Below are 24,002 nucleotides of genomic sequence, written 5' to 3'. Positions count from 1 at the left end.
GCTTATTTTATGCTAGTGCTCTTTAACATCCACTTATGTTTATGTTTCATAGGAAACAAAACGTGAAACCGTTTTGAACAGAGAGGTATCGGCATGTGCAGTGCACCATTGTTTATTTATTCACGCATTAATAAATATTCTAAATATTACTAATGACGGGAAATAAAATTTAGAGGAACACCCCTCCTACTATAGGACCATAGAGTAACCTTGCCCGAGATATCTGTGTGATGAGCCATGATGAGAGATAGGAATTATTTTGCTGGGTGTCTTCCAAGGGAAGGTGTGTTTCCAAAGCTTTAAATAAGGTGCTCTGAGAAGAACATGAAACACAATTATTATCTCTCACCCAGGACAGGAAGAAGCATCTCTCACTAATCAGGAAGAGGAACACAATGGCTTTACCTGCAATATTGATACTGTCATTACTCAGCCTGCAGGCAATAGGTGAGGTCTAATGATACCTACTGGGCCTGTTCAACTCTCTCTCTGTCCCAGACAAGTAGCTGCTTATCAATCCTTGGTGTTGACATACAGGATATTGTGTAGATGGGGCATAGTCAGTATATTGTAATTGTACAATTAAATGTAATTGATTCTTCAAGTGTCTAAAACTAAGCATTTACTGAAAACGTATTACTACGAATGTGGGAAGCAATTAATCTTTTTTTTTTCATTTGCAATCAGATTAACAACAATTGTATTGTAATATGTGCCTTCAGACTATATTGATTTGTTTGAACAGTAATGCAATTGTTCATTGACAGGATTCTTGAAGGGTAGTCATAGGCTGCCACAGAAAAGTGGACGTGTTGTTAGTTTAGAGTGAGGCTGTGATTTTAGCATCTCTTGTGTTTTGTTTTGTTTTACCCTATGTAGGGTTTGTTCTGGGATTCTGGGTCACGTAGATTGGGGAAATTAGTGATTGTATCTGAGGTATCTTTTGCTATCTGTAAATCACATTAACATGTTACTAAATTGTGTCAAGCATATAGAAGCATTAGTAGGTGTGCGATAGTCATAATTTGGAGGTGTCTTAATTAGGGAACTGACCCAGATATTTTTGGGGTGACCCAGGATGTGACAGTGACCGATAAGGGTACCTTAACTCATTTTTGCCCATGCTAGGATTCCATATGCTGCATTTTGTTCGCTGTTAATCTAGAAAAAAATGTAACAAAATAATGAAAGGTTGTTCTCATAAAGTGATGTGTCTAAGGGTCGGTCTATGTGGATTGCATGTTCAAGATTTTGGGGTTCTTTTCAAGTGCCACAGATGTTCATATGTGTATGTAAACTGTGCATACAACACAGTGAGAGGCAGCGCTTCAAGGTAGACTCGGCTAATTTTTAAACAATTAGTAACACAATGATCTGCAATTATTCCAATTGAGAAAACTGTTGGTGAATTAGACATAATTGCTCTACCAGGATATTGCGTGCTTTGGCTCCTAATATATCTCTTATTCATGGAGAACAATTAACTAAAAAATAATAAACCCCTAAGCATTATATGTGCAATATAATATAGATATATTGTGCAACGTTTTTAACTTGTTTATTTGATATACCGTAGTTGCAAATTACATTTTCTTTTTGCATGAACTGAATATGTCAACCTATAAACCATCACAGGGCATCCACTTTAATTATACATTTTACATGATAATATACAATAATGCTGCATATTATTAATTCCATATTTATAAACTTGGATTATCCTCAATTCTCGGTGATGTGACCTTTACCTGTTAAATAAGTTGAGTTTAAAAAAAAAAAAGACTACTATTTCGCATAAGGCATAAACCCGTTTTAAAATTCAATTAGTGATTTTGCCATTACCAGGTGACGTAGTAAAGAATATCACAGCGTAAACACCCTTATAATATATTATTATGCTCTTGGTGGAACCATCTTTATCCTAATCACAATCTGATGTCCTCCTCTTTATGGTCCTTGCAATAAAACGTTAATTAGAAGAGCTTGGATATATTTATACATAGTAATTAGGTCACCTCTTTGGTGCCTTTAACTAAAGTAAATGAACTTAGTCTTTCTAACCTCTCTTTATAATCTTTCCATTCTCTTTATTACTGAGGTTGCCGACCTCTGAACCCTCCCCAGTTCTCCTATGTCCAACTTAGAGTGAGGTGCTCAATACTGTATTCCATATTCAAGATGTGGTCTAGTCCCTCTATGGCTTGTATGAATCCCTGACAATCACACAACCTGTGAGCTGCTATTCCAGTGTTTTTAAACTAATATTCCTAAATCCTTTTCCATCTCATTTTTCCGCAATTGTATTTCATTTACTTTGTAAGTAGCACAGTCATTACCACCTCTGCCATTCATTGTATGTTTGAATCGTGTTGTAGCAAGTTGTTATCCTACTTTGTGTTAATAATCCTGCATAACTTAGTGTTATCGTCAGATATGAAATCCCTACCTTTCTGGTTACTTAATACAGGAATGGAAGTTGCTCAATCAATTTTTAGGTTCACAGCAGGTGCTTGAAAGGGTGGGGTTATTCAGAAGCGAAAATACAGAGAAAAATCCCCCAGCACACTGCTGTGACCATTAACAAAGCTGCTATTTCTACTTGTGCATAAATATGCAGAATTCTCAGTTACACACATTTGCAAATGCATAATAAGCCACCACGCCACGTCACGGCGCTTCTGCTAATAGGGTGGTCCTAACCCTAAACAGTCCTTATATACTGGGTCATGTGTTTTTAAATTGAGAGCTAACTTACCAAGAGGTACCCCAGGAGGCTCCAAATGGCAATATAGGACCAGCACTCCCCATCAGCTTCTGATACCAAACATGCCTCTCAAACAACAATACAGGAATGGTAGTTGTTCAATCAATTTATAGGTTCACAGCAGGAGCTTGAAAATGTATTTACAGATGTGTGTAACTGAGAATTTACGCTAGGTGGTCTTTTTACATGTATATTTATTTACCCATATGGACTCTATATTGTCATAATGTTCTCTGTAGTCGAATCATTCCAATTCTCTAGAATCCCAAAAACTTACTTCCATCGTGAACATCTCAGCCACTTCTTTACCTCAATGCTCTTCTAAGCACGAATTGAGATTCATGTAGAGTTGGACATCCCTTCCAAAAATCTAGAAATCTGGTCCACAATAATCCGAACTTGAAGACCCAGGAGCCTGAAAACTGATGGGCATTCATGGTCCTGGTGACAGATTACCTTCTGTCCTCCTAATAATCAATCCCCTACAACAAGCACCTCTGCCCTTCACTACTCTGCTTCCATTTTTACTGTTGTAGTCATCCTCCTGGTTGTTAGCGGAAGCATGCTGCTTCAGCAATGCAACTGACATACTCAATATGAGCCATATTATTGGTGTGTGTCATGAAAAGAAAGGCCACCGACAGGGGTAGGCAGGCGGAACACATGGTGGTGGGCTTGTGACTATTATTGCAAGAACTTACATTATGAAGAAACTGTTGATGAGGGACCTATGTACTGTGTCAATGTGTGGCTTTGATAACCCTTCACTCAAGCAGAACGCATCCTGTTGCGTCCCATACTAGTAAGAAGACTAAAGACCGATAATAAAAGTCTCCCATTAGCTCCTTTGCATGAGATCCACAAAATTAAGCTGTTGTTATTTGTTTTAAGACCTGTGCATTGCTTTTAGATTTATTTGCACTCGGACATTCAGCTTTTCTACTGGAGAACGGAAATTTGGCAAACTCTCACAAATTATAAACCATCTGAGGTCCACATTAGGACAGGAAAAACTCAACAACCTGTTATCAATAGGGCATGAACTAGCTACTCAGAATAGTTTCTCAGATGTACTAGAACAATTTGTCACCTACAAGAACCAGAGATTCAGGATACTGGGTTCTGCGTCTTCTGCAGCCTCTAGTCCCTGGTCATGCTTCAGCTGCACTGTTTTCTATATAACTAGTTGTTTTTCTGAAAACTACTAATATAGATGTACCTTTACTTTGTAGAATAATCATTTGGGATTCTCTCTTTCCATGTGAGAGTTTAATAACCATCACATTCTTCTTTTCTTCCTGTTACTTCCCCTGTGCTATTACAGAACACCATGTAATATTGACATATCTCTAATTAGACGCACTATGCATATGAAGCTATAATTAAGTGAAATTCATATACTATGGCCTAGATTTACCAGAGGTCGATTGCTAATAAAAAAAATAACAATTGTTTGTAAGCCAAACTCATATTCACCTGACGTGAAATTTCACCTTATAAAATGTCATAAGTATCTTAGAGAACCAGATGTGGCTATTATTTGAATTACATAATGACATATCCCAGGAAATAAGTCAGACCTTTGCCATCTTAATGTAACTTGGCTCGTTGGCTACTAAGGTTTACAGTAACTATGTACCTTTTATATCATGTTGTTAAAGTGGTTGTCCACTTGTATATTACTTGACTTAATCCCCAATCTTTATTCTGAGCTTTTTTTTTTCCTTTTTTTTTTACTTATGTACAGTATTTTATGATAGGACACATAGAAGTCAAAAAGTAATAATTGTCTAGGGCTGGAAAAACACTTTAAATAAGATTTGAGCACCCAAGAGATGGATTCTCCCCAAAGTGTTTCAATAGAGAAAAAAAAAATTTCTTTGGGGAATTGAGGAGTTTTAAACAAAAAATCAGCAGATTTATTTGCACTGAGATCTCAAAGGACCTAATTTTGAAGGAGGAATCTTTAATATCATGTTTAGGTTCAGTCAAACCCTATCTACCGCATGGTAATCAGAGGGATTTCTGCAGTGTTAGCTTTCACTTTATAGTATACCTGAGGTTCTTGGAATGTTGCAAGAAGCAGCTCTTGGTTCTTCTGTAAGGCTAGATGAAATAAAAAAAAGGAATTGGAAGACCAGGATTGTAGGATATCAAGAATTGGTGAATATAGGTCTTTAGGTTGTGGAAGTATGTATTATTATAAGCAGCACAGCAGAACAGTTGCTGGGACTGGTGCCTCACAGCGCAGGTTTGAATCCTACCAACGCGTTTGTGTGGAATTTGGAAGTTCTCCCTGTGTTTGCATGTGGCTCCTCCCACAAATATTCTGGTAGGGTAATGTTAGTATGTGTTTGTTTTGAGGAGAATGCAGACTGTAAGCTCCACAGGGTGTGAATGATTAAACATTCTCTGTAAAGCGCTCTTTAGTTTGTTGCTATGTAGAAAAGGTTAAAATAATAATAATTACCAAACTCTGCTTTAGATAAGATGTCCATCCAGCCATCCTCTAGATAACTAATAAAGCAGTGGAGCTATTGTTCCAAATGCCGGATTGTGTGTTCCGTTTGCCAATTACATTGCGGGTAAAAGGCTGAACGTAAAGTTTATTCCCAGTGTCAAACAAAAACTTTACAAAGAGACAGATGTTATCAGCATTTGTCCTTACTATTGTAAATGTGTATATATCTAGCTAAATGAAAGTATGAGACATTAGTTCCTATTTTGATCAAAACTTTTAAGCTTGCAGCCCACGTCAAGGATCCTAGGCCCTGCAAGTCCTACTTGGACAACAGGCTTCAAATAAGATTGAAATCAGTTAAAATCAAATGAAGTCATCTCCTGCGCTTTGAGACTGAAAACCGCATCCAATGTGTGGTTTGAAAACCGGACAATAGTAAATTTACATCCAGGACACTAAAACCTGCCTCCCAACTGTCCCACCGTACTAGGTTGGGCAGTCCCGATTTAAGAACTCCATCCTGACATCCTGATTGGAACAGCATTGTCCCATGGGTCAGGAAGTTAGGAGGTATCTCACATGAACGAATGCCACACGTACCTGCCACTGGTGCGCACGGGAATGAATGGGTGATCGGAGGGAAGAGAAGGGGGAATGGGCCTACTGCTTCAAAAGTATTAGTTAGGCCTTCAGGTTGAACCACGCCCCCCATTATGAAGTTATGAAATAGTCACGCCCTTATCAAGATGTGGCCATACCCAATGTCCCAATTTCCGGCTCTCCGAAGTTCAGGAGGTATGCCTAAAATAGTTTGCTGTGAAAGAAAAATATTTGAAATAATCAGGCGCTAATATCATCTTGTAAACCTAGCATTCAACGTAAATAGTGCCTTAAACCTCAGATTAATATCGGTAAGTATCTTAGAACATACATTTGATTTATTAATGAAATACAATAATAATAAAACATTTATTATTTTTAAAGATAGTGATGGCCCTGGCTCTGCATAAATACCCTTTGTGGACTGGTAGAGACCAAGGGATCAGGGCAGTGATGTCACAGCAGCTCAAATTACTGCAGTCCTTGCTACTGGACCTGTATCAAAACATATTAGGACATTGTCCTAAAAATGTGGAAAGAACTGCACATGAATGCATAAACACAATTAATGTAGTCTTAATATGACAAGTCAATTTTGTTCAACTTCCGTGCTTCACGGGAGGAATGTTTTATATTTATGGAATTCTGTAACCTACCAAAACTTCATTCAAACATGTTTCTAAATGTGATTACTTTATTCACAGGGCCTGCAGCAGCTCAAACCACTAATACAGGTTAGAAAATGTATTGTTCTTTCCATATATCATATGTATTCTATACTAACTATATGATTATGTCTATCATTTTATAGCACCATAAATAATATAATATATGTGTTATGTAATATTTACGCTCAGGGGTAAAACTATAAATTTATACCCTGTAAAATGTGTTTAGAGTTCATGTGTGTTTCTAATTATATATTTGCAACCATTTGTGCAGTATGTATTGTTCGCGTCTCTAATTATGTATATTTCTATCACACCGACTACACCTGTAGATTCAGAAGGTTAAAGAATTCATATTAAAGAATAATGTAGAGTAGCACCAACGACACACTTATTATTTAATATTGTTGTATACAGCAGCAAAACTAATATTACGCACACATAGGGGCATATTCAATTAGGTTTCCGGTCCCCGGTAACGCGTGTTACCGTGAAAGTGCGCAGTATTGATGGTAATACGGTGCCGCAATAATACAGGGTTTCCTACGCAACCCTATGGGGTGCGCATGAAAATCCACATTATTGCAGTACCATGGATTGACTTTGCGTCCCGTTCCGGCACGTTACCGCGTACCGGAAACCTCATTGAATATGCCCCATAGTTTCCTTGCCAAGTCAGGTTTACAATCTAGTTTATTCGTTAATAATCCGATTGAAGCTCATTATATAATCTTCAGGCCTGTTGGTGACCCAGAAGATGACCACAGACCATCGTCTTACCAGACTTACAGGTCCTAGTCCATGCAGTTTTGCAACCCGCACATATATGTAAAAAATGGTCACAAAATTGGGTTCTTAGGTGTGTATTTTTAGAGACATTTTTCTCAACATATGTCCAACTGAAAACGCAGTGTAAGTCTGTGGTCTTAGTGTAACATATATTGATAAGATGCCCTTTAAGCATATTTTATTTCCACCGGGCCTGATTCATTAAGGAAAGTTAAGTAACAAAATTGAGGAAGTAGTCTCCTGCACAAAACCATATTACAATGCAAGGGCTGCAAACTAGTTTTCTTTTTTGCACGTAAGTAAAATACTGTCTGTTTTTCATGTAGAACACAAATATCAACTTTAAATTTCAGTGTACAAATAAGCTATCAAGTATTTGTGTGCTACATGAAAAAACAGACAGTATTTAACTTACGTGCAAAAGCACACTGATGCGGCAGTAAGTTTCGGACATGGGCTTTATCGCTACACTGGAGGAGGGAGTCTCAACCAGTAATGTTCTTATGGCGTAAGTTAATTATTATGTAAATATGGAAAACATAAGTATCTTTATATTTACATCTGATTTTATCTTTATTCAGCAACGACCATATCAAGTACAACAGGTCAGTGATCTCTCATTCCCATATAACACACATATATGAACATACAAGTGAGGGACTGAAGGTTAGCATGCCCAAGGCTGGTGTAAAACATTATACAAACCTGTAGATGGGAAACATGGGTACGCAGGGGCCACACAAACCATCCCTGACTTAGAGAGAGCACATATGCCTTGGTTTAGATGGAGATGGAAAGCTGAAAGATTCTTAAATAAGCACAAACTTCTGTACCTACACAAGACGGGTGCAGGTTCGGAGTTAGTGATGAGGATTGTTGTAAATCTCCCCTTATATTTTCTATATGTTGATGTTGCATTTGTAATATTTGACTGCTATAACCCCAGGAGCTCATAAACTAATTAAGTAAAAAATCATTTATGCCAAAAACACTAATTTTCCCATGACAGTGCCAGTGTTTGGCAGCCAAAATGGGTGTGGTCTAACTAAATTGTCTCTAGTCTATGCAGATCTGGGTGTAACCTAATGTATTCCAAGGTTCCATTCAGGAATGTTGGCTGTTACGGAATATTTTCATAAATACTATTTCATTTATCTCATTTTATATATATTTATTTCATTACAGCTTCCACAGGAAACACAACAGGTCAGTAAATATAGACTAAATATTATCTTTATTTATATGGTACCACTCTATTCCATAGTTCTGTATAATAGGGCAGAGGGGATAGTGGAGTCTGGCAGTAATATAGAGGGCACAGTTCCAGCTTTAAACACTGGGGGTAGTATAATGTAGAGCCTGGCAGTGGGTCTCAGAGGAGAGGTGCAGAGTTAGCCACTAGGGGGCAGTATAGTGTAGAGCCTGGCAGTGGGGTTCAGAAGAAAGGTGCAGAGTTAGCCAATAGGGGGCAGTATAGTGTAGAGAATGGCGGAGGGTCTCAGAGGAGAGATGCAGACTTATACACTAGGGGGCATTATAGTGTAGAGAATGGCAGTGGGTTTCAGAGGAGAGGTGCAGATTTATACACTAGGGGGCAGACTGGTGAAGCAGTGCAGCGTGTTCTAGAGGAGAGATGCAGCACTAGATACTGGGAGAGTATTATAGAATATAATAGTGAGTTGCAACATTAGACACATGGGGGGTTATTGTATAGAGGTGAGTGGCAGTAAGTTCCAGACATGGGCATCAGCTCCAGACTGCGAGAAGGGGAGACGCACCAAGTAATGCTCAAGTAGCATAACCTAATTATTATGTAAATATTTTACATATATTTTTATTTACCGTACATCATATTTTATGTTTATTCAGCAGTGACTGCAACACCAAACACAACAGGTCAGTGATCTCTCAATCCCATATAACACTCATATATAATGATGAAAGTCAGAGTTAAGGCTGAAATGACCGTGGATGCTGTGTAACATTATATAAACCTATAGATGGGAAACATGATGTTTCTCAGGGACCAGACAAACCCGCCCATACATATAGAGATAACACAGATCCCTGGGCGGAGGGTGGGAGATCTACAACGTTCTCAACCAAGAAATATACTGCACCTACACAAGACGGGTGCAGCTTCCGAGTTAATGATTGTCATATATATTTGCTCATATATATGTTGTTGTTGTTTTATTTATAACACTTGTCTGCTATAACTCAAGCGGCTCATTAACCCAATAACCAATGCCATGCTGTATAATGGGGCAGAGGGGAGTGTGGCCCTAAGTTCCAATACAGAGTTCCAACTTTACACACTTGGGGGCAGTATAGAGTAGAGAACAGTATAGTGTAGACTGTAGAGAACAGTCTTAGAGAAAAGGTGCAGAGCTAGACATTAGGGGGCAGAATAATGTAGAGAATGGCAGTGGATCTTAGAGGAGAGGTGCAGAGTTAGACAATAGGGGGCAGTAGAGTGTAGAGAATGGCAGTGGATCTTAGAGGAGAGGTGCAGAGTTAGACACTAGGGGGCAGTATAGTGTAGAGAATGGCGGTGGGTCTCAGAGAAGAGGTGCAGACTTATACACTAGGGGGCAGTATAGTGTAGAGAATAGCAGAGGGTCTCAGAGGAGAGGTGCAAAGTTATACACTAGGGGCAGACTGGTAATGCAGTGCAGCGTGTTCTAGAGGAGAGATGCAGCACAAGATACTGGGAGAGATTTATGGAACATAATAGTGAGTTGCAACATTAGACACATGGGGGGTTATTGTATAGAGGTGAGTGGCAGTAAGTTCCAGACGTGGGCATCAGCTCCAGACTGGGAGAAGGAGAGACGCACCAAGTAATGCTCAAGTAGCATAAGCTAATTATTATGTAAATATTTTACATATATTTTTATTTACATAATATTTTATGTTTATTCAGCAGTGACTGCAGCACCAAACACAACAGGTCAGTGATCTCTCATTCCCATATAACACACATATATAATGATGGAAGTCAGAGTTAAGGCTGATGTGACCGTGGATGCTGTGTAACATTATATAAACCTATAGATGGGAAACATGATGTTTCTCAGGGACCAGACAAACCCGCCCATACATATAGAGATAACACAGATCCCTGGGCGGAGGGTGGGAGATCTACAACGTTCTCAACCAGCACATATACTGCACCTACACAAGGCGGCTGCAGCTTCCGAGTTAATGATGATGATTTTCGTATGTTTGCTCTGGATGTATATATTGTTTATGTTGTTATTATTATTAATAACATTTATCTGCAATAACCCAAAAAGCTCATTAGCCAAATAACCAATATCATATCTGCCAACAGTCCTGATTTTCTTACGACAGTCCCAATTTTAGATCGTCTCATTTTAGACAGATCAGGGTGTGGCCTAATGTCTCCCAATTTTCCAGTTGATAATGTTGGTAGTTACCAGTACAGTATGTGTATGATCCCATTTGTGCTTATTTATCATTTTATAAATATTTACTCCACAACAGCTACAACAGGAAACACAACAGGTCAGTAAATCAAAACTTATTGTTATCTTTCATTTATATAACACCTGTATATTCCATAATGGTGTATAATAGGGCAGATAGTGGAGTGTTGCACTAAGTCCCAGGGCATAGTTCCAGTTCTATACACTAGGGGGCAGTCTAGTAGAGCCTAGTAGTGGGTCTTATAGGAGAGGTGCAGACCTGGACACTAGGGAGCAGGCTAGTAGAGCCTAGTAGTGGGTCTTATAGGAGAGGTGGAGACCTGGACACTAGGGGGCAGTCTAGTAGAGTCTAGTAGTGGGTCATATAGGAGAGGTGGAGACCTGGACACTAGGGGGCAGTCTAGTAGAGTCTAGTAGTGGGTCTTATAGGAGAGGTGGAGACCTGGACACTAGGGGGCAGTCTAGTAGAGTCTAGTAGTGGGTCTTATAGGAGAGGTGGAGACCTGGACACTAGGGGGCAGTCTAGTAGAGCCTAGTAGTTGGTCTTATAGGAGAGGGGCAGCACTGGATACCCGGAGAGCCTTATAGTGACTTAGAGAAGTAATATACAACACTAAACTCATGGAGGTTATAGGATAGTAGTGTGGCAGTAAGTTTCAGAGCTGAGCTCCAGCTCTTGACTAGGGGGTGGGAAGTCTAATAATGTCCTAGTGTAGTAAGTTTATTATTATGTAAATAATTAAAACATATGTGTGTGTGTGTATTTACATCATATTTTATGTTTATTCAGCAGTGACTGCAACATCAAACACAACAGGTCAGTGATCTCTCATTCCCATATAACACACATATATAATGATGTGAATGTGAGAGGGAAGGTTACCGTATCCTTACGCATTGTATAATATTATATAAAGCTCTGCTTTTGACTTAGAAGGAAAGCAAAGAAAAGGAGCCGATTATCACCTTGGCAAAACCATGTTGCATTAGCGGGGGAGGTAAATTTAAAATGGAGGGACAGATTTATAGTTGGGGTACAGCATGTCGTAGGTCAACTTTAATTTCAGTGTAACAATAAAGCTATCAAGCATTTGTGTGCTACATGAAAAAAACAACAATACTTTTCTTATGCGCAAAAATATAAGTCAGTTTGTACCCCTGTAACATGGTTTGTCCAGGTGCAGATTTGCTCCTTTTCTTTGCTTTGCTCATAACTAAAACTCAGGCCCATAGATGGGAAACATGATATTACTCAGGGGCCACATAACACAGATCCCTGGGCCGAGGGTGGGAGATCTACAACGTTCTCAACCAAACAAAAACTCTGCACCTACACAAGACGGCTGCAGTTTCCGAGTTAATAATGATTGTTGTATATTTGCTCTGGTCGTAAATATTTTAAACAGACTCAATTTTAGATCTGTGTGATTTAGGCAGATCAGGGTGTGGCCTAATGTCTCCCAATTTTCCAGCTGTTAATGTTGGCAGTTACCAGTACATTATGTATATGATTCCATTTGTGCTTATTTCTCATTTTATAAATATTTATTCCACAACAGCTACAACAGGAAACACAACAGGTCAGTACATATATACTTATTGTTATCCTTAATTTATATAACTCCTGTATATTCCATAATGGTGTACAACAGTGCAGAGGGGTAGTGGAGTGCTGCACTAAGTTCCAGCTCTATACACTAGGGGGCAGCCTAGTAGAGCCTAGTAGTGGGTCTTATAGGAGAGATGCAGAGCTGGACACTAGGGGGCAGACTATACAGACAAGGCAATGTGTTCTACAGGAGAGCACTGGATACCCGGAGAGCCTTATGGAGTATCATAGCGACTTATAGAAGTAATGTGCAACACTAAACACATGAAGTAAATTTATCAAGCTGTGGGTTTGAAGAAGTGGAGATGTTGCCTATAGCAACCAATTAGATTCTAGCTGTCATTTGGTACAATGTACTAAATAAATGATAACTAGAATCTGATTGGTTGCTATAGGCAACATCTCCACTTCTTCAACCCACAGCTTGATAAATTTACCCCATGGAGGTTATAGGGTAGTAGAGTGTGGCAGTAAGTTTCAGAGTTGAGGTCCAGCTCTTGACTAGGGGATGGGAAGTCTAATAATGTTCTAGTGTAGAAAGTTCATTATCATGTAAATAATTAAATCATATATATATTTGTGTATTTACATCCTGTTTTATGTTTATTCAGCAGTGACTGCAACATCCAACACAACAGGTCAGTGATCTCTCATTCCCATATAACACTCATATATAACGATGTAAATGACAGATGGAAGGTTATAGTGAACGTAGCTGTTGTTTATTATTATATAAACCTGTAGATAGGAAACATGATATTTCTCAGGGGTCGCACAATCCAGCCTGGACTATGGATAGGACAGATATACCTGGACCTAGGGTGGGAGAACTACAACGTTCTCAACCAAACAACAATTCTGTACTAGCAGAAGACGGCTGCATTTTCCACATTAATAATGATTGTTGTATATTTGCTCTGGATGTATTTATTGTTTATGTTGTTGTTTAAATTGTAATATTCTCTGCAATAACTGAAGGAGCTCCATAACCCAATAACCCATGTCATACCTGCCAACATCCTTGATTTTCTGATGACAGTCCCAATTTCAGGCACCCTAATGGGTGTGGCTTGGGTAGATCAGGTGGATTTTAGGCAGGTCAGCGGGTGACATAATTTCTCCCAATTTTCCATTCTGAAATGTTGGAAGTCACCCAGCATAGTTTCAATATGATTTGATTTGATTGTTTTTCATTTTATAAATATTTATTCCACAACAGCTGTAACAGGAAACACAACAGGTCAGTAAATCAATACTTATTATTATCGTTCATGTATATACCTATATTACATTATGATGTATAATAGGGCATGAGGGGGGGGGGGGGGGTAGTGGAGTGTTGCAATTGAATTCCCCCCATATCTTGCTTGGATTTGCTCTGCGCATGCTCTGAAACAGAACTTACACCAGTGAACGCAATTAAATGCGATTAATGTCTGGACACAAATGACACTTATGACTTAAAGAGCAGAACTGGGGTGGGAAGGGGGTGGACGAACGTAGGTAATGTACAGTAAGGGCGCACCTAGGGCGTTCTGATCAGATGCCGCTGATTCAAGTCCTGGGTTTATCATAAATGCATTGTTTTCAGTCATAGCCTTTGTACCAGCTACAGGAACGGTGTAAGTGCTCACTGATAGTGATGACTGTCACAGTATAGTCTTTCTATTAAAAACTACACTTATACGTGGAGGTAGATGGTGAAGAACATGTGTCTGCAAAGAAGAGAGACTATAAATACACATTGTATGTACAGTACAAATTAAGAACATCTAGACATTTTTTGTATATGTTCTGATGTGACTTTATATTACACATATACATGTGTGTGTATCCTGACTCCGTTGTGTCTGGTAACATACGACAAGTAACATTTAGGCAGGGCGTACTTACACCCTGATTCCAATCAAAACAAATCTCGAGATCCGCTGGGGTTTGAATACGGGGTGAATTCCACCCAAGTACCAACTGTACTTTTGATTTTTTTAAACTGCAAGTTGCCTCTTGACTTGAATCAGCCCCATGGGGTTTATAGGGTTGTAGAGTGTGACAGTAAGTTGCAGAATTGAGCTTCAGTTTTTGATTAGGGGGTGGGAAGCCTCAACAAATAATGTCCTAGTGTAGTATGTTTATTATTATGTAAATAATTAAAACATGTATATTTGTGTGTGTGTGTGTATTTACATCATATTTTATGTTTATTCAGCAGTGACTGCAACATCAAACACAACAGGTCAGTGATCTCTCATTCCCATATATTAAACATATATAATGATGTAAGTGAGAGAGGGAAGGTTACCGTATCCGTGGCTGTTGTATAACATTATATAACTCTATAGATGGGAAACATGGTATTTTTCCAGGGCCGCACAAACCAGTCAGGAGTTATAGAGATAACACAGATCCCTGGGCCGAGGGTGGGAGATCTACAACGTTCTTAACTAAACACAAAATCTGTACTAACACAAGACGGCTGCAGCTTCCAAGATAATGATGATGATTGTCGTATATTTACTCTGGATGTATATATTGTTTATGTTGTTATATTATTAATAACATTTCCCTGCTATAACCCAAGGAGCTCATTAGCCAAATAACCAATATCATATCTGCCAGCAGCCCTGATATGATCTTTACAGTCCCAATTTTAGATCTGTGTGATTTAGGCAGATCAGGGTGTGGCCTAATGTCTCCAAATTTTCCAGTCGTTAATGTTGGCAGTTACCAATACAGTATGTATATGATTCTATTTTTGCTTTTATCTCATTTTATAAATATTTATTCCACAACAGCTACAACAGGAAACACAACAGGTCAGTAAATCAAAACTTATTGTTATCTTTCATTTATATAACACCAGTATATTCTATAATCTTGTATAATGGGGCAGAGTGGAGTGTTGCACTAAGTTCCAGGGCATAGTTCCAGTTGTATACACTAGGGGACAGTCTAGTAGAGTCTTTTAGTGGGTCTTATAGGAGAGGTGCAGACCTGGACACTAGGGGGCAGTCTAGTAGAGCCTATTAGTGTGTCTTATAGGAGAGGTGCAGACCTGGACACTAGGGGACAGTCTAGTAGAGCCTATTAGTGGGTCTTATAGGAGAGGTGCAGACCTGGACACTAGGGGACAGTCTAGTAGAGCCTATTAGTGGGTCTTATAGGAGAGGTGCAGACCTGGACACTAGGGGGGAGACTATACAGACAAGGCAATGTGTTCTACAGGAGAGGGGCAGCACTGGATACCAAGAGAGCCTTATGGAGTATCATAGCGACTTATAGAAGTTATGTGCTAAACACATGAAGGTTATAGGGTAGTAGTGTGGAAGTAAGTTTCAGAGTTGAGCTCCAGCTCTTGACTAGGGGGTGGGATGAGAAGTCTAATAATGTTCTAGTGTAGTAAGTTCATTATTATGTAAATAATTAAATAAAATATATATGTGTGTATTTATATCATATTTTATGTTTATTCAGCAGTGACTGCAACATCAAACACAACAGGTCAGTGATCTCTCATTCCCATATAACACTCATATATAATGATGGAAGTCAGAGCTAAGGTTGAAGTCACCGTGGCTGCTGTATAACATTATATAAACCTATAGGTGGGAAACATGATATTTTTCAGGGGCTGCACAAACCAGCCCAGACTTATACAGATAACACAGATCCCTGGGCTGAGGGTGGGAGATCTACAACGTTCTTAACCAAACAAAAATACTGAACCTACACAAGACGGCTGCAGTTTACGTGTTAATAATGATGATTGTAAAATATTTGTTCTGGATGTATATATTGTTTATGTTGTTCCGTTATTAATAAGATTTCCCTGCTATAACCCAAGGAGCTCATTAGCCAAATAACCAATATCATATCTGCCAACAGCCCTGATTTTCCCATGACAGTCCCAATTTTAGATTTGTGTGATCTAGGCAGACCACGGTGTGGCCTAATGTCTCCCAAATTTCCAGTCATTAATGTTAGCAGTTACCAATACAGTATGTGTATGATTTCATTTTTGCTTTTTTCTCATTTTATAAATATTTATTCCACAACAGCTGTAACAGGAAACACAACAGGTCAGTTAATCTATACTTATTATTATCTTTCATTTATATAACTATATTCCATAATGGTGTATAACAGGGCAGATGGGGTAGTGGAGTGTTAGGGTGCAGAGTTCCTGTTTTATACACAAGGGGGCATTCTAGTAGAGCTAAGTAGTGGGTCTTAGAGGATAGGCGCAGAGCTAGACACTAGGTGGCAGTCTAATAGAGCCAAGTAGTGGGTCTTAGAGGATAGGCGCAGAGCTAGACACTAGGGGGCAGTCTAGTAGAGCCAAGTAGTGGGTCTTAGAGGATAGGCGCAGAGCTAGACACTAGGGGGCAGTCTAGTAGAGCCAGGTAATGGGTCTTAGAGGATAGGTGCAGAGCTAGACACTAGGGGGCAGTCTAGTAGAGCCAAGTTGTAGGTCTTAGAGGATCAGGGTGTGGCCTAATGTCCCCATATTTTCCAGTTGATAATTTGGCAGTTACCAAAATAGTGTATATATTATTCCATCTGTGCTTATTACTCATTTTATAAATATTTATTCCACAACAGCTGTAACAGGAAACACAACAGGTCAGTAAATGAATACTTATTATTATCTTTCATTTATATAACTATATTCCATAATGCTGTTTAACAGGGCAGAGTGGATAGTGGAGTGTTGCTGTAAGTTCTGATGAAGAGTTTCAGTTCTCTCCACTAGGGGGCAGTCTAGTAGAGCCTAGTAGTGGGTCTTATAGGAGAGGTGTAGACCTGGACACTAGGGGGCAGACTATACAGACAAGACAGTGTGTTCCACAGGAGAGGGGCAGCACTGGGGAGAGCCTTATTGAGTAGCATAGCAACTTATAGAAGTAATGTGCAACACTAAACACATGGGGTATATAGGTTAGTAGAGTGTGGCAGTAAGCTTCAGAGTAGACACTAGGGGGCATAATATGATTGCATTTGTGTTTTTCTCATATTACACATATTTATTCCACAACACATCCCTAAATATGTATTATTATCCTACATTTATGTAACACCAGTGTAGTCCATGAAGCTATATAATAGGGAAGGGATGGTAGTGGAGTGTTGCAGTTCCATTGAAAAGTTTTAGTTTTCGACACTAGGGGGCAGTCTAATAGTTGGTCTCAGATGAGAGGTGCAGGACTGGACACTAGGGGGCAGTCTAGTAGTGGGTCTCAGATTAAAGGTGCAGAACTAGACACTAGGGGGCAGTCTAATAGTTGGTCTCAGATGAGAGGTGCAGGACCGGACACTAGGGGACAGTCTAGTAGTGAATCTCAGATGAAAGGTGCAGAACTAGACACTAGGGGGCAGTCTAATAGTGGGTCTCAGAAGAGAGGTGCAGAACTAGACACTAGGGGGCAGACTATTCAGGGAAGTCACTGTGTTCTACCGGAGAATGGCAGCATATATAGTGGTAAAGTCTTGTGGAGTATGATATAATAGTGAATTATAGAAATAATGTGTAACATGGGGATTATAGGATACTAGAGTGTCGCAGTAACTTTCAGATATGAGCTCCAGCTCTTGACTGAGGGAAAGTCTCAAAAGTGATGTTCTAGTAGTGTATGTTCATTATTTTGTGAATATTTTAAATATATATGTGTGTGTGTATTTACATCATATTTTATGTTTATTCAGCAGTGACTGCAACATCAAATACAACAGGTCAGTGATCTCTCATTCCCATATAACACACATATATAATGATGGAAGTGAGAGAGGGAAGGTTATAGTGACTGTGGCTGCTGTATAACATTATATAACCCTATAGATGGGAAACATGGTATTTTTCAAGTGCCGCACAAACCAGTCAGGACTTATAGAGATAACACAGATCCCTGGGCCGAGGGTGGGAGATCTACAACGTTCTTAACCAAACAATTATTATTATTATTAATTTTTATTTATAGGGCGCCACTAGGTATCCGTAGCGCCACTAGGTATCCGTAGCGCCGTAAAAATGAAATTACAATACAAGGAGAGACAGCACATAACAGTAAACAATAAGCACAGTAACTCCGTGAGCTCAAAGCACAGCAAGGGCGGGGGAGGGGAGAGGGGAAGGTCTGCATACGACGGAGCCCAAGAGGGAGGGCACGGATTATAGGGAGACCCCCAGGGGGGGAGAGGAGGGAGCGGGAGGGGACAGGGGGAAGACGGTCCTCGAGGAGGACGGCAAGGTTGCTGGAGAGCAGAGTTAACAGTGGTGAGACAGGAGGAGAGGTGACCCTGCTCAAAGGAGCGTACAATCTAAGGGGTGAGGTAGACAGACAGAGAGACACGGGGGAGAGAGGGAGGAATGGAGGATAGGGGAAGGGGAATGAAGGGGAAGAGGCAGAAGAAAAGGTAGGTAATTAAGTGGGAGACTGGAAGGCTTTACAAAAAAGGTGGGTTTTTAAAGCCCGTTTGAAACTGGACAGATTAAGGGAAGTTCTGATGGAGGGAGGGAGCTTGTTCCAGTGGAGCAATAAATTACAATAAATTTGTAATTCCACAAGACGGCTGCAGCTTCCAAGTTAATGATGATGATTGTTGTATATTTACTCTGGATGTATATATTGTTTATGTTGTTATATTATTAATAACATTTCCCTACTATAACCCAAGGAGCTCATTAGCCAAATAACCAATATCATATCTGCCAACAGCCCTGTAATGATCTTTACAGTCCCAATTTTAGATCTGTGTGATTTAGGCAGATCAGGGTGTGACCTAATGTCTCCCAATTTTCCAGCCGTTAAAGTTTGGCAGTTACCAATACAGTATGTGTATGATCCCATTTTTGCTTTTATCTCATTTTATAAATATTTATTCCACAACAGCTACAACAGGAAACACAACAGGTCAGTAAATCAAAACGTATTGTTATTTTTCATTTATATAACACCTGTATATTACATAATGGTGTATAATGTGGCAGAGGGGAGTGTTGCTCTAAGTTCCAGTGCATAGTTCCATTTTTATACTCTAGGGGGCAGTCTAGTAGAGCCTATTAGTGGGTCTTATAGGAGAGGTGCAGACCTGGACACTAGGGGGCAGTCTAGTAGAGCCCAGTAGTGGGTCTTATAGGAGAGGGGCATATCTGTACACTAGGGGGCAGACTATACAGACAAGGCAATGTATTCTATAGGAGAGAGGGCAGCATTGGATACCCGGAGAGCCTTATGGAGTATCATAGCGACTTATAGAAGTTATGTGCTAAAGACATGGAGGTTATAGGTTAGTAGTGTGACAGTAAGTTTCAGAGTTGAGCTCCAGCTCTTGACTAGGGGGTGGGATGAGACGTCTAATAATGTTCTAGTGTAGTAAATTCATTATTATGTAAATAATGAAATAAAATATATATGTATATGTGTATTTACATCATATTTTATGTTTATTCAGCAGTGACTGCAACATCAAACACAACAGGTCAGTGATCTCTCATTCCCATATAACACACATATATAATGATGGAAGTGGGAGAGGGAAGGTCATAGTGACCATGGCTGTATAACATTATATAACCCTATAGATGGGAAACATGATATTTTTCAGGGGCGCAACAAACCAACCCGGACTTACACAAGACAGGTGCAGGTTCTGAGTTAATGATGATGTTTGTCGTGTATTTATTCTGGATGTATATATTGTTTATGTTGTTGATCTATCTAGTTGTATATATTTGTAACTCAAGGAGCTTAATAACCAAATTACCAATATCATACCTGGCAAGAGTCCTGATTTTCTTTTGACAGTCCAAATTTAGAATCACACCCTGATTTAGGTAGATCAGGGTGTGACCTAATGTCTCCCAATTTTCCCGTTGTTAATGTTGACAGTTACCAATACATTATGTGTATGATTCCACTTGTGCTTATTTCTCATTTTATAAATATTTATTCCACAACAGCTACAACAGGAAACACAACAGGTCAGTAAATCTTTTCTTAATATTATCTTTAATTTATATAACATTTGTATAGTCCATAATGCTGTATAACAGAGCAGAGGGGTATTTGAGTGTTGCAGTAAGTCCTAGTGCAGAGTTCCAGCTCTATACACTAGGTGGCAGTCTAGTAGAGCCTACTAGAGGGTCTGAGAGGATCAGGGTGTGGGCTTATGTCTCCATATTTTCCAGTCGATAATGTTGGCAGTTACCAAAATAGTGTATATATGATCCCATTTGTGCTTATTTCTCATTTTATAAATATTTATTCCACAACAGCTGTCACAGGAAACACAACAGGACAGTAAATGAATATTTATTATTATCTTTCAGTTATATAACTATATTCCATAATGCTGTATAACAGGGCAGAGTGGATAGTGGATTGTTGCTGTAAGTTCTGATGAAGAGTTTCAGTTCTATAGACTAGGAGGCAGTCTAGTAGAGCCTAGTAGGAGGTCTTATAGGAGAGGTGCAGACCTGGACACTAGGGGGCAGTCTACTAGAGCCAAGTAGTGGGTCTTATAGGAGAGGCGCAGAGCTGGACACTAGGGGGCAGTCTAGTAGAGCCTAGTAGTGGGTCTAATAGGAGAGGCGCAGAGCTGGACACTAGGGGGCAGTCTACTAGAGCCAAGTAGTGGGTCTTATAGGAGAGGCGCAGAGCTGGACACTAGGGGGCAGTCTAGTAGTGAGTCTTATAGGAGAGGTGCAGACCTGGACACCAGGGGGCAGTCTAGTAGAGCCCAGTAGTGGGTCTTAGAGGAGAGGTGCATATCTGTACACTAGGGGGCAGACTATACAGACAAGGCAGTGTATTCTATAGGAGAGAGGGCAGCTTTGGATACCCAGAGAGCCTTATGGAGTATCATAGTGACTTATAGAAGTTATGTGCTAAAGACATGGAGGTTATAGGTTAGTAGTGTGACAGTAAGTTTCAGAGTTGAGCTCCAGCTTTTGACTAGGGGGTGGGATGAGACGTCTAATAATGTTCTAGTGTAGTAAATTCATTATTATGTAAATAATGAAATAAAATATATTTGTATGTGTGTATTTACATCATATTTTATGTTTATTCAGCAGTGACTGCAACATCAAACACAACAGGTCAGTGATCTTTTATTCCCATATAACACACATATATAATGATGGAAGTGGGAGAGGGAAGGTCATAGTGACCATGGCTGTATAACATTATATAACCCTATAGATGGGAAACATGGTATTTTTCAGGGGCGCAACAAACCAACCCGCACTTACACAAGACGGGTGCAGTTTCTGAGTTAATGATGATGTTTGTCGTGTATTTACTCTGGATGTATATATTGTTTATGTTGTTGATCTATCTAGTTGTATATATTTGTAACTCAAGGAGCTTAATAACCAAATTACCAATATCATACCTGGCAAGAATCCTGATTTTCTTTTGACAGTCCAAATTTAGAATCACACCCTGATTTAGGTAGATCAGGGTGTGACCCAATGTCTCCCAATTTTCCCGTTGTTAATGTTGACAGTTACCAATACATTATGTGTATGATTCCACTTGTGCTTATTTCTCATTTTATAAATATTTATTCCACAACAGCTACAACAGGAAACACAACAGGTCAGTACATATATCCTTAATATTCAACTCTACATCTCTTCTCCTGATCTTTCCTCCTCCCTCCTCTCTCGTGTAACTGACTGCCTCTCAGCCATCTCATCCTGGATGTCCTCTCGCTTTCTTAAAATTAACATCTCCAAACCGAACTCATTGTCTTTCCCCCACCCAGGCTCCCTTCCCACCATGACCTCTCTATCGTTGTTAACAACTCCACTATCTCCTCTGTCACCCAACTCCGCTGCCTAGGTGTCACTCTCGACTCCTCTCTCTCTTTTGCCCCCCACATTCAATCCCTTGCACAAGCCTGTCGCTTCCAACTCTGTAACATTGCCCGTATCCGTCGCTTCCTCTCTCAAGATGCCACCAAAATTATCATCCATGCTCTCATCATCTCCCGTCTCGACTACTGCAACCTCCTCCTTACTAGCCTCCCCTGCTCCCACCTTGCCCCCCTCCGCTCTATACTCAATGCGGCTGCGAGACTCATCTTCCTCTCACGCCGCTCCTCCTCTGCCTCCCCTCTCTGTCTTTCCTTACACTGGCTCCCCTTCCCCTACAGAATCCTTTTCAAACTCCTCACTACCACTTACAAGGCTCTCTCTCAGTCTTCTGCCCCTTACATCTCTAACCTCCTCTCCATTCACACTCACGCCCGCTCCCTGCGCTCAGCCAATGATCGCCGCCTCTCCTCCACTCTGATCACCTCTTCCCACTCTAGAATCCAAGACTTCTCCCGTGCTGCCCCCTGCACTGGAACGACCTCCCTCGCTCCATTCGGCTCTCACCCAATCTGTGCTCCTTCAAGCGGGCTCTTAAAACTCACCTGTTCCTTAAGGCCTACCAACCATCCACTTAACCTCTCACCTCTTCTGGTTCTCCCCTGCCCCCTTTCTCTCTCCCCGTTGCTTCACTGACTCCCTTATGTACCTGATTCTGTTTACCCTCCCTTAGGATGTAAGCTCGTATGAGCAGGGCCCATCTTCCCTCCTGTCTCCATACCTGTTCTTCCACTCCGTCTCTACTGTATCTGCCTGCCTCGAGTTTCTAAAGTACTGGTACTTTGTGTTTATTGTTCTGTACTGTCTTACCCTGTATAGTCTACTGTTTGTACCATGTACGGCGCTGCGGAAACCTTGTGGCGCCTTACAAATAAACGATAATAATAATAATATTATCTTTCATTTATATAACATTTGTATAGTCCATAATGCTGTATAACAGAGCAGAGGGGTAGTGGAGTGTTGCAGTAAGTCCTACTGCAGAGTTCCAGCTCTATACACTAGGGGGCAGTCTAGTAGAGCCTACTAGAGGGTCTTAGAGGATCAGGGTGTGGCCTAATGTCTCCAAATTTTCCAGTCGATAATGTTTGCAGTTACCAAAATAGTGTATATATGATCTCATTTGTGCTTATTTCTCATTTTCTAAATATTTATTCCACAACAGCTGTCACAGGAAACACAACAGGTCAGTAAATGAATATTTATTATTATCTTTCAGTTATATAACTATATTCCATAATGCTGTATAACAGCACAGAGTGGATAGTGGATTGTTGCTGTAAGTTCTGATAAAGAGTTTCAGTTCTATAGACTAGGGGGCAGTCTAGTAGAGCCTAGTAGGAGGTCTTATAGGAGAGGTGCAGACCTGGACACTAGGGGGCAGTCTACTAGAGCCAAGTAGTGGGTCTTATAGGAGAGGCGCAGAGCTGGACACTAGGGGGCAGTCTAGCAGAGCCAAGTAGTGGGTCTTAGAGGAGAGGTGCAGACCTGGACACTAGGGGGCAGTCTATACAGACAAGTCAATGTCTTCTACAGGAGAGGGGCAGCACTGGATACCCAGAGAGCCTTATGGAGTATCATATCAACCTATAGAAGTAATGTGCGACACTAAGCACATGGAGGTCATAGGGTAGTAGAATGTGTCAGTAAGTTTCAGAGTTGAGGTCCAGCTCTTGACAAGGGGATGGGATGGGAAGTCTAGTAATGTTCAAGTGTAGTAAGTTTATTATTATTATGTACATAATTAAAACATATATGTTTGTTTGTGTATATTTACATCATGTT

The 24,002-nt window shown here is 40.1% G+C and overlaps 1 protein-coding gene across 50 annotated transcripts in view; it reads left to right on the top strand.

Moving 5' to 3' along the window:
• Positions 1-312: 312 nt before the first annotated feature.
• Positions 313-24,002, top strand: part of LOC142102104 (uncharacterized) — a 35,171-nt gene continuing 11,481 nt past the window's right edge. For 5 of the 50 annotated variants that reach the window (XM_075186682.1, XM_075186703.1, XM_075186689.1 and 2 more), the window contains exons 1-23: positions 313-447; positions 6,530-6,559; positions 7,864-7,887; positions 8,468-8,488; positions 10,209-10,235; positions 10,793-10,813; positions 11,525-11,551; positions 12,294-12,314; positions 12,955-12,981; positions 13,563-13,583; positions 14,550-14,576; positions 15,136-15,156; positions 15,815-15,841; positions 16,399-16,419; positions 16,943-16,963; positions 18,044-18,070; positions 19,228-19,248; positions 19,790-19,816; positions 20,298-20,318; positions 20,613-20,633; positions 21,411-21,437; positions 21,919-21,939; positions 23,383-23,403. In XM_075186682.1, the coding sequence (XP_075042783.1) occupies positions 396-447; positions 6,530-6,559; positions 7,864-7,887; positions 8,468-8,488; positions 10,209-10,235; positions 10,793-10,813; positions 11,525-11,551; positions 12,294-12,314; positions 12,955-12,981; positions 13,563-13,583; positions 14,550-14,576; positions 15,136-15,156; positions 15,815-15,841; positions 16,399-16,419; positions 16,943-16,963; positions 18,044-18,070; positions 19,228-19,248; positions 19,790-19,816; positions 20,298-20,318; positions 20,613-20,633; positions 21,411-21,437; positions 21,919-21,939; positions 23,383-23,403 (574 nt within the window). In that variant the 5' untranslated portion in view covers positions 313-395. The remainder of the gene's footprint in view (positions 448-6,529; positions 6,560-7,863; positions 7,888-8,467; positions 8,489-10,208; positions 10,236-10,792; positions 10,814-11,524; positions 11,552-12,293; positions 12,315-12,954; positions 12,982-13,562; positions 13,584-14,549; positions 14,577-15,135; positions 15,157-15,814; positions 15,842-16,398; positions 16,420-16,942; positions 16,964-18,043; positions 18,071-19,227; positions 19,249-19,789; positions 19,817-20,297; positions 20,319-20,612; positions 20,634-21,410; positions 21,438-21,918; positions 21,940-23,382; positions 23,404-24,002) is intronic. The other 45 variants (XM_075186712.1, XM_075186696.1, XM_075186690.1 and 42 more) reach the window with 41 other exon arrangements.

The sequence above is a fragment of the Mixophyes fleayi genome, chromosome 9, assembly GCF_038048845.1.
Source record: "Mixophyes fleayi isolate aMixFle1 chromosome 9, aMixFle1.hap1, whole genome shotgun sequence".
NCBI classification, from domain to species: Eukaryota; Metazoa; Chordata; class Amphibia; order Anura; family Limnodynastidae; genus Mixophyes; species Mixophyes fleayi.
This window is presented reverse-complemented; position numbering and strand designations above follow the sequence as displayed.